Source organism: Triticum aestivum, chromosome 5A (genome assembly GCF_018294505.1).
Source record: "Triticum aestivum cultivar Chinese Spring chromosome 5A, IWGSC CS RefSeq v2.1, whole genome shotgun sequence".
NCBI classification, from domain to species: domain Eukaryota; kingdom Viridiplantae; phylum Streptophyta; class Magnoliopsida; order Poales; family Poaceae; genus Triticum; species Triticum aestivum.
The window spans coordinates 610,100,535-610,115,529 of record NC_057806.1 but is presented as its reverse complement, the minus strand read 5'-3'; the positions used below and the strand labels follow the sequence as shown (position 1 = coordinate 610,115,529).

Below are 14,995 nucleotides of genomic sequence, written 5' to 3'. Positions count from 1 at the left end.
AATTCCAGATTTCCTGCTCAATATTCCAAAGAGATTTTCAGCATCCACATCCAGGGACATTGTTCTAGAAGTGGTTTGGTGACACTCCAGGATAGGTCACTGGAGAATTAGTTCGGTCAGTGTTCTGCCTATCTCTAGATCGCCTTTCATGAGTTCATATGTGCTTCTATTTCTGGAAACCAAAACTGCATGTTAGTGTCAGAGCAACGGAGGCTTGTAGGACCAGCTGTGAAGCAGCAGATAAAAAATGCAATACAATAGAAACATCTTCAAATGATACACTTGGAATTCTTGCCACCAAATCAGCACTTATTTCTTATTTCACATAATACCATTCAACAAACAATATCCTCCCTATAGGGCCATGCCAATTATTTCTGTACAAAAAAGTGCATCTCATTAAACAACAAATGCACGCATGGATACAAACCAGAGAGGAATCAAGAAGAATTGATGTCAGTCAAAACTCACAAGTCACAACCCTGATGGTAAGTTTAAACATCCAAGGATTTTGGAAGCGCCTCTCATGCCACTAAGGACAGCCCCTTCGACACTTGGACTAGCGCAGAAATCTCCACAGATAGCCAATTTCATGTTCTTCTCCCAGACACACTTATCATCACCGCCAATAGAAATGGCTGGGAAAGCACCACCCCTGCAAATTTGTTTATAGACAAATAGCAATATGAAATAAATACGTTAAAATAAAATATGATTCAACCTAGAGGAGTTGAAGAAGTCATTTAGAGTACCAACCATCTATGAGCTTTCATAAAGATAGGCTGTGGAATGTTCAGTCCTGTACCCTGAAATTCTCTGAACAATTCCTCTGCAACCTTAGCAAGGGCATCTGCTGAAGGTTTCCGGGGACCCATACTGTCTATTACCTTAGAAGCATACTCGGTGGTTGAACGCAATACCCACGATTGACTGAATACAAAGAATTGCATTTAACAAAATTGAACTATATCACTCCATCAAATGTAAGTGCATATTAAAAAAGGTGAATACCTATTAGGAGGTACATGAGGCCCTGGCTTACTACTATCGCAAAAGGCCCAGCTTAGAGAATCAAAATTGTGGAAAGAGAACCCTTGGACAGGTACCTGATTAAAACACCACAAGGTAGATGAACAACGATGGTTTATAGATGTACAAATAAATAAACTGGAGACTGATTATACCATAGCAAGAGGCTCTGAGAATGCTAACATCAGAGCAAAACAGGGCCGAACTGGGATATCTTGAATCATTGCTGACAAGTGTGGAAATACTGACAAATCTGGTAGAACATGAAAACGTAAAGGTGATGATCCAATATTACAGATTATTGAACTAGCTAAACCAAACTATTCATCGAAACACACAATTTCTTTTGAAGGTAACAGGTTACCTATATTGTACCCTTCCCTACACAATTTTTTTATCTAAACATGGTAGCCAGAGGGGGAAAAGCATGGTTGGAACTTCCTGGGGTGGGAAATTCCTACTAGGAATGGGACATGGTTTTATAGCCCATATAGCTTACTTACTAAGTACATTTTGACTATTTAGCATGTGAACAGTAGCACTCCATTACTCCATTGGAAAATAAATGCTAAGCATAAATCAAAGGACTGAAAAGTAATTCACTTAGGGTAAACAAGGATCATTTCTCTAATTAAAAGTAGTGATAACCATCCTGATTTGTAGAACTTGTCAGAAGATTAGAAGCATGATAGAAATCTTGTCATGTGATAGTAAGTAGAGCATATTATGAAGAGAATGGAATGGAACAAACCAAGAGGCGGTGGCTTTCCAGTCAACCCAGAAACTTTTTGTGATGCTATGTTTTTATCTGTTGCCACAACAAAATCAAAACTGCCAAGATCTTTGCCATCCAAGCTAGCCAACGACCATGAGCTCCTATGTTGAAGCCAATCCATCTTTCCAATAGTGACACCAAATTTGGACACCACACCTATAGCACAAGAGACATCAAGGATGTTGCATCAAGATTGTGTCCTCCCTCCGGGTACCAGAGAATCAAATACTCTGCAGAAAGTCTGACCATCCTCTTGACACAGAGATTTGCATATTGAGTTCATGCCAGGAACACCAACATACTTCTTCATGGTTCCCTCCTGACAAGGATACATACATTCCCAGAGAGCTAATGTTAGCACACAGAAAGCGCCCCTCGTCAACTAATCTGCCGGATAAGGAGCAGGAAACACTCAGAAACAGTTGGGATGCAAATTTATGGGAAAAAGTGGAAGTCTGATTCATCTACTTAATTTCTAGGTACTTCCTCCGTCCCAAATTATAAGACGAATTAGCCTACCAAAAACGTCTTATAATTTGGGACGGAGGTACTGTAGCATACTATGTGCAGGAATGATCAGAATCAGCAGCCAAAATTTAGTCGAGCATTCTAGGTTCTGACTGCTACATTCCCAATTTCATATGTGCTACTAGAAACTAACAGGGGTAGGATTTTGAGGCTCGGAACCTTATCGAAGTCTCTGAATTTGCCGGTCTCCCGATCGAAGCAGGCGAACATGGCCTTCCACTCGGCGACTAGCCCCCGCGCCTCCCACCCGCCCACGACGCGGGCCACCTCGTCGTTGCTGACGGTGAAGCAGGGTGCGCCGTGGTCGAACCGCAGCTCCGTGCCGTCGTCCATCACCTCCCTGCGCGCACCCGGCCCCTCCAAAAAAGAGCGTCAGTCAGAGCCGAAAAGCGACACCCCGGGGCACAGCGCGGCAGTAGATCGGGCGAGCACCTCCGCTGCGCCATGCGGCCGCCGGGGCCGCGGCCGGAGTCGAAGAGCGTCACCGCCACTCCGCGCGCGGCCAGGAGCGAGGCGCACACGGCGCCCGTCACTGCGATCCGGGGGAAAAGGACAGGTGAGTGGGGGACGATCGGATCAGGAATTCAGGAGTATTGTGGGTAGAGTTTTGTGTTGAGGAGTGGCCGATCTGGGTCGCTTACTTCCGGCTCCGATGACGGCGACGTTGGCCGCCGCGGCGCTCATGGTCGGGTTCTTCCCGGCGGCGCGTCCTTGTCGATCGGGGTTGGGGAATCGACGGAGTGCGGCGCGGCGGTGGGCGTTTCGCGGTGGACGAATGTTAGCCGTTGCATAGTGGACGTGGCGCCTTGCGGACCATTCATATTTCTGGGCTCTTGTGAGGCCGGGCCGAGTGTATGACCGGTTTGGCCCAATACACTTGCTTACTCTTCTCACTCGTACGTTTCTGGGAAAGTACATCTCATACGATGGTGAACCACGGGGGTGGAATGATATTTGGAAGTGCGAATCAACCTGTAGTTGGATGGTTAAAGGGACCATGATATCCCATCTCATCAGGGTTCAAATTTGGTGATCATATTTATTTCTGAATTTATCTTAGAATTTCCGGTGATGCGCATTCAGTGGGAGGAGACGTTCCCGTCGACGACGAGGCGCCTACGGTGACTTCGTAAATCACAAGATGATATGCCGGCTCAGTCTTTCAGAGGTGCTTATAGAGGTAGGATGTGCATGTGTGCGTTCATAGGGGTGAGTGTATGCACATGTATATGAACGCTTGTGTCTGTACTAATGTTCAAAAAAAATGATATTTGGAAGTTGCAAGTCCCGACCAAGCTGAAGATATTCCTGTGGCATTTAGCACAACACTCAATGCCATCACAAGAGCTACTTCATCACAGGAACATGGCCACAACGGCGGCTTGTATTTTATGCGGAACCCATGACAATTGGCGCCATGCCCTTTTGAGTTGCCTTATGTCCCGTTGTATATGGGCCTTGTCTTCTGATCTTGTGCTCGAGCATGTCAATGTTAATCAGGAGGAGAACGCAAGAAGTTGGATCTTTAGTATGAGCGAAAAACTGGATAAGGACGAGTTCATGAGATTAACTGTGTCACTATGGGCAATCTGGAGTGCCCGGCGAAAAGCTCTCCACAAGGGCATCTTCCAAAGTCCCCATGCAATCAACGGTTTCATAAATTCATACTTGGCAGAACAACAGTCACAGGTCACACTTCCTCGGCCAGGTACCGGGCGGGTTCCATCAGTTGGCAAGGTATGGTTGTCACCACCGGAGAACTATGCAAATGTCAACGTCGACGCTGCCGTCAGTTGCAACGACAGACATGGGGCTGTAGCAGCTATCATCCAGAGCAGGGGTGGAAGCATTGAGGGGGCTTCAATGGTTGTCTTTCCCACTGTGATCGACCCAACAACGCTGGAGGCCATGGCTGTCAGGGAAGGCATTGCCCTCTCAATGGATCTAAATAATCAGAGAGTTCATATTGCCTCGGACTGTAAGAATGTGGTGCATGAAATCAAGGAGGGAAGCAAATCAAGTTATGGTGCAATCATCCACGAGGTCAAGTTAGGTGTTAGTGCCTTTATTTCATGTAATATAGTTCATGAAAGTAGGAGCTCAAATTTCGAGGCTCACAATCTAGCGAAGCATGCTTTACGTTTGGGACCAGGCCGTCATGTATGGTTAGGTCATCCGGGGAACCTTCCCTCCGTCCCTGTAAATATAGTGATGATATAATAAAGTTTATGTGATTGTCTGAAAAAAACTCGTACGTTTCTTATATTTCTTAATTTTTTTAAAAAAATTATGCATGATGGGCTTGGCCCGATACACTTACTTATCCATGCATTGTGCCATTTGTCATTACTAGCTTACCAAGGGCACCTTCATGGGGTTCCCGTCCATCACCATCATGAGCTGCTCCGATCTGGCAACGCTCCAGGCTATGGCGTGCAAGGAGGCGCTTGCTCTCGCTCTGATTTGGATGTTTGGTGTGTCTACATTGCTTAAGATTGCCTTTAGGTGATTCAGAACCTCGAGCAACCGTTCTTAGGCTCATGCAACCCTATTGTCCAAGAGATCCATGAGGCCTCATAACAGTTCATGGTGTCATCCTTCCATCATCAAAATAGAAGCAACAATATATAAGCTCTTCGATCTTGTTTCCTACAAGATGCCGATTTTATTTTGATCAACCACCATCAGGTTGGTGCATTCCTATAAATATCCGTGCAAGTATATTATAAACAAATGTGTTGCCACTAGAAGGGTTTGGAGGTAAACGTTGCCAAAAAAAACCCTTAACTAGTGATTGTCTTATATTTTAGTAGTACTTCTTTAAAAACCATAATAGGTTTCTACGGTTCAAAATCTCAGTCGTTGTAGAGAGTATCTAGTGCACGTGACTTGTTATGCACCCTGTCCAATTGATACAAAGTTTTAAAATAAAATAAAAAATAGATTATGACATAGATAGTACTTGTAATCATGTCATAAATTTTCAAATAAAAATCCATAGCAGAGGTAAAGGAAAATAAAGGGACACATTCGACATTGAACATCACCTAATGTGAGTTGGGCTTTGAATTTAGCATGTTATCAGTATTGATAATAACTCTATCACTATTATTGAGTTATATTTAAAATTTGGACTTCAATTGTGATAATGTATATTCAGTTGTATATATGTCCTAAATTTTTCATGTTTTTTCAAACATCAATGGGTATAAACACGCTGGTGCACCACAAGCCCTGATGCACTTAGACAATTCCCCATCCGCTGGAGGAGTAGTTGCTTCCATCATGTCGTGGTTGGTTTTGCGTGTCTCCAACGAGTAATCTGGCACCAGGAGGAGAGAACCCAAAATCTACATTCGTGGTGACGGGAGGAGACGGGTTTTTAGCGCTAATTTGTGGGGAGGTGGAAGCGATGGAAACGAACGATAACATACCGACTCCCTTTAACAATAGAGATATGTTGTTGGTGATGATGTTTGAACGATGGAGGCGGAGGCACCCAGAACAAGGATCATCTAGTTACTTCATCCTATCATGGTGCGGTCTTTGTATGCGTTCACTTGTTGGGGTGAGCGACTCGTGGGTAGAACAAATGGATAATACGACACTATTGGATTAGAACATCTCCTTATTTTTTTTAGTACTCTGGTCCCATAATCTCAAATGCCTTTATACATATGGATAACACCTAAAACATAAGTTGGCCCTAAGTAAAACTGGAATGTTTTCTATAAGGAGACTAAGGTTGGTTATCCTTCCTTTTTTTGATCTTTCTACGGTAGGGGCATTAAGCAGTTATTGTAGCTTTTTCCTATATCATTTCCTTCATTTTGTTGCATACGAGTATACAAAGTCATATGACCAAAAAATAGTAAAATCCAAAAATAGCAAAAAAGTCATAAATTTGTGAAACTTTGTGACTTTGATTATGACCAAATCTTTTTTTTGAACATCAGTACAGACACAAGCGCTCATATACACGCGCATACACTCACCCCTATGAAATCCAAATCTTTAAGGTGCTTGCAAAATAACATCCAAATACATGAATTTTTTTGGTGAACTTTTTGTGGCTTCGATTATGAGCATAAATTCGGCGAACTTTTTCAAATACAAGACCTTTGTTAAAATTCAAAGTTTTTTTCTTTCAGATTATCGATTGTTTTCCACAAAAACCGCGTCCTTTTATTTTTTATGTTTGTATTTTGTTTCTTTTTCATTTTCCCGCTTTTTATTTTTAATTATTTTTTATTTTCTAGAAATGCTCGTTCATTTCAAAATTTATTCTAAAATTTAAAAATGTTTGCTTTTTCAAAAAAAATTCATATTTTTTCGTATTTCAATAAATTGTACATAATTCCAAAGAAAAATTTTATGTCTTTAAAAACTGCTCGGAGTGACAAACACTAACACATTTAAAAAAGAGCGAAGAAAATTTTGATCAAGAACATTTTTTTGAAAAAGACTAACAAATTTGGAATTTTGAAAAAATCAGAAATTTCCATGGCCTTGTATGACCAATTCAAGACACCATGCCAAGTTGTTTTGGTTTTTGGCAAAAATTGTATATTTTTGGAGTTTTCGTGATTAAAAAAGGCGGATAAATGGCCAGACGTGTCGCAACTTGCATCAGCTGTCGGAAATCATTCAAATCTGGCATGAATACCTACAATGGGCATGCCGGCCTGCTTGCAAAAGTTGAGGTCATTTATTAAGGATGTCCAAACATTGGCCATGCTCAACGCAGGATGTTCGGGTAGGCGAGAAGGCTCAGTCGGAGAGCATGTTGTTTTCCGGCATCTTTGAAATGACCCCAATTTTTCTACATGGACTTGTATGACCAATTCAAGGGACCATAACAAGTGTTTTGGTTTTCAACAAATTTTACATTTTCTAGAGTTTTCAAGTTGTTTTGGTTTTCAACAAATTTTACACTTTCTAGAGTTTTCTTAGTCAAAAAGGCCGTTAAATGGTTGGATGTGTCGCAACTTGCATACCGTGTCGGAAATCGTTCAAACCTGGCATGGATGACTATCATGGGCATGCTCACCTGCTTGAAAAATTTGGGGTCATTTCAAGAATGTCACTAAACGATGGTCAATAGAGGGTGTTCGAGTTTTCGACAATTCATGCATTTTCTGGAGTTTTCTCGGTGAAAAATGGTCGATAAATGGCTGAACGTGACACAACTTGCATGCGGCATGGGAATTCATTCAAACCTGGCATGGATGCCTACCATGGGCAAGCCCACATACTGGAACAAGTTAAGGTTATTTCATGCATTTAAAAATAGACAATGTTCAGCGGAGGGTTTTTGAGTTGGCTAGAAGGGTCTGATTGAGAGCACGTTTTTGGCATCCTTAAATGACACAAATAATTTTTCCATGAGTTTAGATGACCAATTAAAGGTACCATGCCAAGTGGGTTTGGTTTTTGATAAATTCTACATTTTCTACATTTTGTCGGTCAAAAAGGTCGATAAATGGCCGTACATGTCTCAACTTGCACATGGTGTAAGATCATTCAAACTTGGCATGGATGCCTACAGTAGGCATGCCGACCTACTTACGAAAGTTGAGTCATTTTAAGAATGTCCAATACAAGATCATGTTAAATTGATAGAGTTCGGGGTTAGGACAGAGGGTCCGTTTGAAACCACATTGTTTTTCGACATCCATCAAATGGCCCCAGATCTTTCCCACTAGTTTCTATGACTAATTCAAGGCATCATGCCAAGTTGTTTGAGTTTTTCATGATTCTAGCATTTTCTGTAATTTTCATAGTGAAAAATGACGGATAAATGGCCGGACGTGACGCAACTTTCATACAGTGTCGGAATTCATCCAAAACTAGCATGGATGCCTCATGTTTTCGTGCTAAGCTACTGCAAGAAGTTGAGGTCATTTATCCATAGTCCAAGAAAAACACCGGTTCAGAGGACTGTGTTAGACTAGGCTAGACAGGTGCATCCGGGAGCGTTTAGTTTTTCTTAATCTGAATGCTTCTAATATTTGCAATTTCTATCATTATCAATCAACATTAACATTTTCTTATATCCTTACCATTTCTCAAAAAAATTCAACAATTTTTTAATTTCAAATAGTGTATGAAAATTGTATAAACTTGAACACTTCTTCAAAACTTGCTAACAAATTCCCAACAATTGATGCTAAACACAAACTGCAAATGATGTACTTTTGTTTAAATTTAACAACTTTTTCAAACACAAATATTTCTTAAATTTGTCAACATTTTTTGAAATTCCAAACCATTTTTTTAAAACTGCAAAAAATATTTTAAAAAAGAACATTTTTTGTATTATAAACAATATTTAAAATTTTGAACATGTTTCGAAAACAAAATAAATTCCAAAAATGGGAAAATGAATTAACAAAAAGAAAATAAAAATAGAAAAATAGAAAAAAACGCTCCAGCCTTGGCCCAGCAAGGCGATCTCATCGCTCCAGTCGGACGCCTGTTAGGCGGGCCCAAGCATTTGTGGATTTGAAAAAAGTTCATCAATTTTGAAAAAAATTGTTAACGAATTAACAAAAAATGCGGGCTTGAAAATAAAGTTCGTAAAAGTTGAAAAGAGTTGGTGGATTTGAAACAAAGTTCACGAATTAGGAAAAAAAAAGTTCATGGATTTGATCACAGAATTCAGGAATTTAAGAAAATGCTCGCAAACTTGAAAAGTTCACAAATCTAAGAAAAAGTTCATGATTTGAAAACAGTTTGTAAATTTTAGTTCACGAATTTAGAAAAGAAAGGAGAAGAAAAAGAGGAAAAACAGAAGAAAAAGCGGACAAACAAAAACCGATTAAAGGGGAAAACCAAACAGGCTCGTGTTGGCAGTGTTATATTTGAAGAAAAAAAAGGTAACTAGAAACAATAAGAAATTAGTGGAGTTAGTCACTGCGGTTGTACTAAGCGTACAGGTGCTCGATTCGAATCTCGTGAGGCACTCATTTTTTGAAGGTTGTATAGAAGAGGACAAAACAGTGTAAAATGGGCCGGCCGACGGATGTATGTACACAAGCCGCGCATCGCACTCGACACATGCGTATTTTAGAAAAAAGACAATTCTATCGTTTATTATGAAGGGGTATGAAGTGATCTATTCCTTTGATGTGTTTAGAAGGTGTACCGAAGAGAAGTGTTAATATAATGTGTGTGGTTTAATTTCTTTTTACCAAAGTCTTGAAGGAATGTGAAAATGGAAAAGGAGGATCTGATGATGATGACACACAATTTTCTGATATACTCTTTCGGGCCATTCATTCATATTTATAAGGCACGCATGCTTTTTGTGATTCAAGTTTAATCATAATCAAACAAAAAATGTCAATTATGTGTCACATACATTATATCATCTAAAAAATGCACACGCGTTATAAAATGGTATGGGGAGAGTAACTTTTAGGGTCGTTCGCTAAGATTTATTTTAGTTTCCGCCAAAATATATTGTTGATTTTTTTCATGAAACTTTTAGTAAGAATTATACTGTCTCTTAAATAAACACTACTCGTATAAGTTTCTAAAGTAACGTCATTTAAGTCATGTCGTCAAAAAGCTTCATTTAACTCCTAGATTAATTAGTTTTCGTGGCATAACATCTCTCACTTTAATTACTATCAGTTGCTTATCCCATTAAAATTACTGGAACCGAATTCATGAATTGACATCTCCTCCGACCTATAAAAAGCACCCAACACCACCACCATCAACACTACCAAGAGACTGTCCTGCTCGCAACCACAGCAACCAACAATTTCCCCTCGATCGTTCTGTAAGCAATGGCTCGGCTCGTAGCAGTGTCCGCTGCTCTCCTCGTCGTCCTTGTTGTCGCCGCCGTCGTCACGCCGGCACAGGGCGGCCGCCCTCTGGTGTCCGACGGGAGCGTGGAACGCGTCAGCGCGCCTTTCTCCACGGTCGCTGAGCCTCCTTCCTTGTCCAAGCCGGCGGGAGTTACGGCCATGATCGAGCAACCAGCGGATGGCCCCGCGGCGGCATACTACTACGGGATCGATTGCGACTACAAAGTGCCCATCACCGGGATGTAGGCCGGGCATGCAGTAGCTACGGCTCAATTAGCATGCATGCGCGTGGTTATCTCCGCGGAGTGTGGTGATTAAGCATGCATGTAAACGACCTTCCAAATGTTATGCATGAATAAATGGCCTATAGTAATTCCATCCTATGATTCTAACAACATTGCCATCTTGTGATGCCTGAAATTTTGATTTTAAGGAAAAGAATATAGTGAGCTCAGTTTTCCTTGTTTGTGCACTCCGTTATTTGCAAGATATGCGACGATGTGGCACAGTGCAAAATTAGATTACATTGTTTTAAATCAAAAAAAGATTACATTGTTTGCTCAAACACTCTGTACAAGAAAGGGCACTGAGAAAAAAAAGGTACAACTATACTTCAATTTGCTGCAATTGATGACTGTATTACACGAGTTACTCGTGGTCTCAAGATGATTTGTGAAACTGAAGCGATGTGTACTACGTAAGCTTTTGATAATAGAAAACTATTCCCTCTGTCTCGTAATATAAGAATGTTTTTAACACCACACTAGTACGGAAGGAGTAGTTCACGGGTCTGTGCAACAAATGTACATAGAACTAATGGCTCCAAACCATATACTACAGTACTACCTCCGTCCTGATTGATTGGCCCTCTTCGTATTTTGTACCAAACTTTGATTAAAAATTTAACTAATAAAATTGTAGTTAAATATATGGTCAAATTTGATACGAAATACGTTGAAGACCAATAAACCTGGACAGAGATAGTACTTGATAATTTCTCGTACAAGAATGTTTCTTGGATGCAATGGAGGAATTGCCAATTACAAGAATGTTTCTTGGATGCAATGGAGGAATTGCCAAAACTGCATGTTACACGAAGATAGTGCTAACTTTTGGGAGTCCCGCTTCAGTGCACCCTCTCACTAAGTGTATAAAGGGTAATATGGATTTTTGATATATCATACCCACTTTCGTATATATTATGGGTCGCCCGCTAGGATGTATACGCCGTACGTTCGCGCCCACACCTGCCTCCTCATGGGCTCGGCCCAGTTACTTTTTTAGGTTGTTTTAAATTTCGAAAAACTAGTGCAGGCAGTGGGCCTCGAACTCTACCCCTATAGGATTATCCCAAGGGGACCTAACCAACTGGACAACTTACCAGCCATGCCAATTCCTTCCTTTTTTCCATCTTGCTTCTTTTTAGACAACCTCGCGAAACTTTATTAACCCGTCACAATGTTTACAGGGACGAAGGAAAGATCTCCTGGATGGCCTAATCAAACATGACGGCCCGATCCAAGAGTAAGAGAATGTTTCGCTAGGTTGTGAGCTTCAAAGTTTGAGCTCCTAAATTCATGAACTATAACACAAGAAATATAAGAGGACGATCTATCTAACACCTCCTTCAAAACCGCTCCATAAGAAGCGCGGCTGTCATGTTTTATGTCATCGACTACCACCTTGCAATCCGAGGCAATATGAGCGCACCGAATATAAAGATCATCAGCAAGTGCCAGAGCTTCCCTTAGAGCCAACACTTCAAGTGTAGAGGGGTATGTGATGTGATTGAATACCATCGTCGATGCTCCCAGAAAGAGACCATTCTGGTCCCTACAAATCGTTGCTGCTGTCCCGTGCCTCCCCCTTCTCGATACTGCTCCATCAACATTAATTTTTGCACTTCCCAGTACCGGTGGCTGCCAAGACAAAGATCAGACCGGTCGCTGTCCACTCTGGTTTTGGCTTCTCCTGTTTATAAAATCCAACTCTGAAATATAGCTCCGTATGAATGCATCAGTTGCATGCGGAGACTTGAATATATCCTCGTGAGTAGCCTTTCTTCTGGCTCCCCATATTGCCCAAGCCATCACCGCCACCCGGATGAAATCTTTCCCGTCCAGGTTCTCATGCAAAGCAAACAACCAATCTTTAGCACTCTCCTGCTGGTATTCAATGAGCTTCTCGACCAAATCCTCGGGTGCCAAGGCCCAAACACTCCTTGACAGCGAGCAGGTCAGGAGGGCATGCCTCCATGTATCCCTCACTCCACACAGCGAACATGAGTCCGTGTCAGCCATATGATGATGATGCAAAACCTCACCACTGGGCATAGAATGTCTGGCGAGACGCCAAAGAAACATGCGAAGTTTGGAAGGAACCTGGATGTGCCACAAAGCGCTCCATACCTTGTCCTCCTGCCCTGTGGACGAGCCCTCGCTGCCATGCCACCAACTCTCTCTGCTCGTCCTCGTTCTCAAGATCATCTGATAAGCCGAGCGAACAGTAAATACCCCTCTGCTTTCTTCATACCAAACCGGACCAACTGGGCCCGTAAGGAAGGATTTCAAGCAGCCCTAACCAACTCCAACTACATCCTTTTTTTTGTTTGCCGGTTTTTCTTCAGGTTTTCTTGTTTACTATTTTTATTTTTTTCCTTTTCCTTCTTCTTATCTTTTCTTAATTCATGAACTTCTTTTTGAAATTTTTCCAATTTTCATGAACATTTCTAAATTCGTATTTTTTCGAATCCATGAACTTTTTCCAAATTCGTTATTTATTTAGCCATGGACTTTTTTGAATGCATGATTTTTTTTCAAATTAGTAAAATTGTTGTCAATTTTTGTGAGCTGTTTCCTAATTTTGTGATCAAATTTCAATTTTCATGAAGTTTTTTCAAATTCGTGAACCATTTTCAATCCATGTACTTTTTTCAAATTTGTTAATGTATTAGCCATGATTTTTCTAAATGCAAAAATTTTTAGTTCGCGAACTTTTTTCAAGTTCACGGAACTTTTTTTTTCACGAACTTTTATTTAAAAAATTGCTGATTTTTTTTTCTATTTTCATGATTTTTTCCCAAATTCGTAAACTTTTTCAAATCTGCAAACTTTTTTCCAAAGTCATGAGTCTTTTAGAGGTGAATTTTTTTAAATGAATGAACTTTTAGCTCGTGAACTCTTTTCCAATTTTCATGATTTTTTCCAAATTAGTGAACTTTTTTCAAACAAAGATTTTTTTTACTTTGTGAAATTTTTTGTCGTAAACTTTTTTTCGACATCCTTGAAATAACCCCAATTGTTTTTCGACATCCGCCAAATGATCTCAATTTTTTCATGTCCTTGTATAACCAATTCAAGACACCATGTAAGTTGTTTGGATTTTCGACAATTTTTGCACTTTCTGGAGTTTTCTCGGTGAAAAGTGGTCGAGAAATGAGCGGATATGACACAACGTGTATACGGTGTCGAAATTCATTCAAAACCAGGCATGGGTTCCTACCATGGGCATGCCCACCTGGTGCCAAAACTTGCGGTCATTTTATACATGTCAAAAAAATGGACCATGTTTAATGGAGAGTGTTTGGGTACGACAGAAGGGTCCGTTTGAGAGCATGTTGTTTCTCTACATCCTTGAAAGGGCCCTAATTGTTTTCTCTGGCCATTTATGACCAATTCAAGGCACATTGCCAAGTTGTTTTGGTTTTCGACAAATTTTACATTTTCTGGAGTTTTCTCAGTCAAAAAGACCGATAAATGGTCGGCCGCGATGCAACGTGCATACGGTGTCGGAAGTCGTTTAAACCTGGCAAGGAGGCCTACCATGGGCATGCCCGCCTAATGCCAAAAATTGGGGTCCTTTGACGCATGCCCATAAATGAACCATGTCTGAGAGTGTTTTTTTTTCGACATTCGTCAAATAGATCCAACTTTTTTACATTGACTTGCATGACCAACTCAGGGCACCTTGCCAAGTTGTTGTGGTTTATGATAAACTTTGCATTTTCTGGATTTTTATCGATAAAAAAAGATAAATGGCCGGACGTTGTCGCAAGATGCATACGTTATTGGAAATAGTTCAAACCTGACACGGATGCCTACCATAGGCATGCCCACCTGCTTGCAGAAGTTAGAATCATTTCAAGAATGTCCTAAATTATACCATGAACGAAGGGTGTCCTGATAAGCTAGTAGGCTCCGTGTGAGTCCATGTTTTTTCTCTACATCCTTGAAATTGCCCCAATTTTCCATGGCCTTTTATGAGCAATTTAAGGCATCATTTGTTCATATAAGTTCATGCTTTCAATTTTGTTCTTATTTTACCAAAATTGTTTTGAGATTCCCTGAAAGTGTTCGCGTATTCACAATTTTTCAAAAGTGCTCGGAATTTCAAATACAATTAAAAACTTATTTAAGAAATCAGACCTTTCACTAGTTCATATAAGTTCGCGTAGCACATTAGCCGGTGGGACTTGCTGGCTACACCAGTTGGGAACTCCCTTTACGAACGTGAGGTCTTGGGTTCGATATCTAGCCAGACATGTTGTCAACATTTTACTTCGCGCCAACGAGGCTTGCGCAGCGCAACCAATGGGCCGGCCCGGGCTGTGTACGGGCAGTACTTTTTTTTGCATCGAGTACGGGCAGTACATACATGCCATGTATCGGCATGTGCAATGTATTTTTCAAAAAGACCATCCTACCCTTTATTATAAAGGGGTATGGAGAGATGCCCTTCATTAATGTGTTTAGGAGGGTTGTACCGAAACAGAAATGAACTTTTGGACATGGGAACAGTTCTAGCAAGATGACACTTTTTCTTCATATTTCAGATCGAACCAAAGACC

At 40.9% G+C, this 14,995-nt stretch overlaps 1 protein-coding gene across 2 annotated transcripts; it reads right to left on the bottom strand.

The window, feature by feature from the left end:
* Positions 1–288: 288 nt before the first annotated feature.
* On the bottom strand, positions 289–3,160 carry LOC123107942 (renalase). Of its 2 annotated transcripts, XM_044529823.1 has the most exons (10): positions 2,974–3,160; positions 2,765–2,864; positions 2,492–2,672; positions 2,051–2,123; positions 1,781–1,960; positions 1,185–1,282; positions 1,012–1,106; positions 757–930; positions 472–655; positions 289–377 (listed from the first exon to the last, which is right to left on the bottom strand). In XM_044529823.1, the coding sequence occupies exons 1-9, from the start codon at positions 3,014–3,016 to the stop codon at positions 475–477; spliced, it is 1,125 nt and encodes a 374-aa protein (XP_044385758.1). In that variant the 5' UTR covers positions 3,017–3,160; the 3' UTR covers positions 289–377; positions 472–474. The 2 variants fall into 2 exon arrangements, with proteins under 2 accessions (XP_044385758.1, XP_044385757.1); XM_044529822.1 differs by having other exon boundaries at positions 289–655.
* Positions 3,161–14,995: the final 11,835 nt, after the last annotated feature.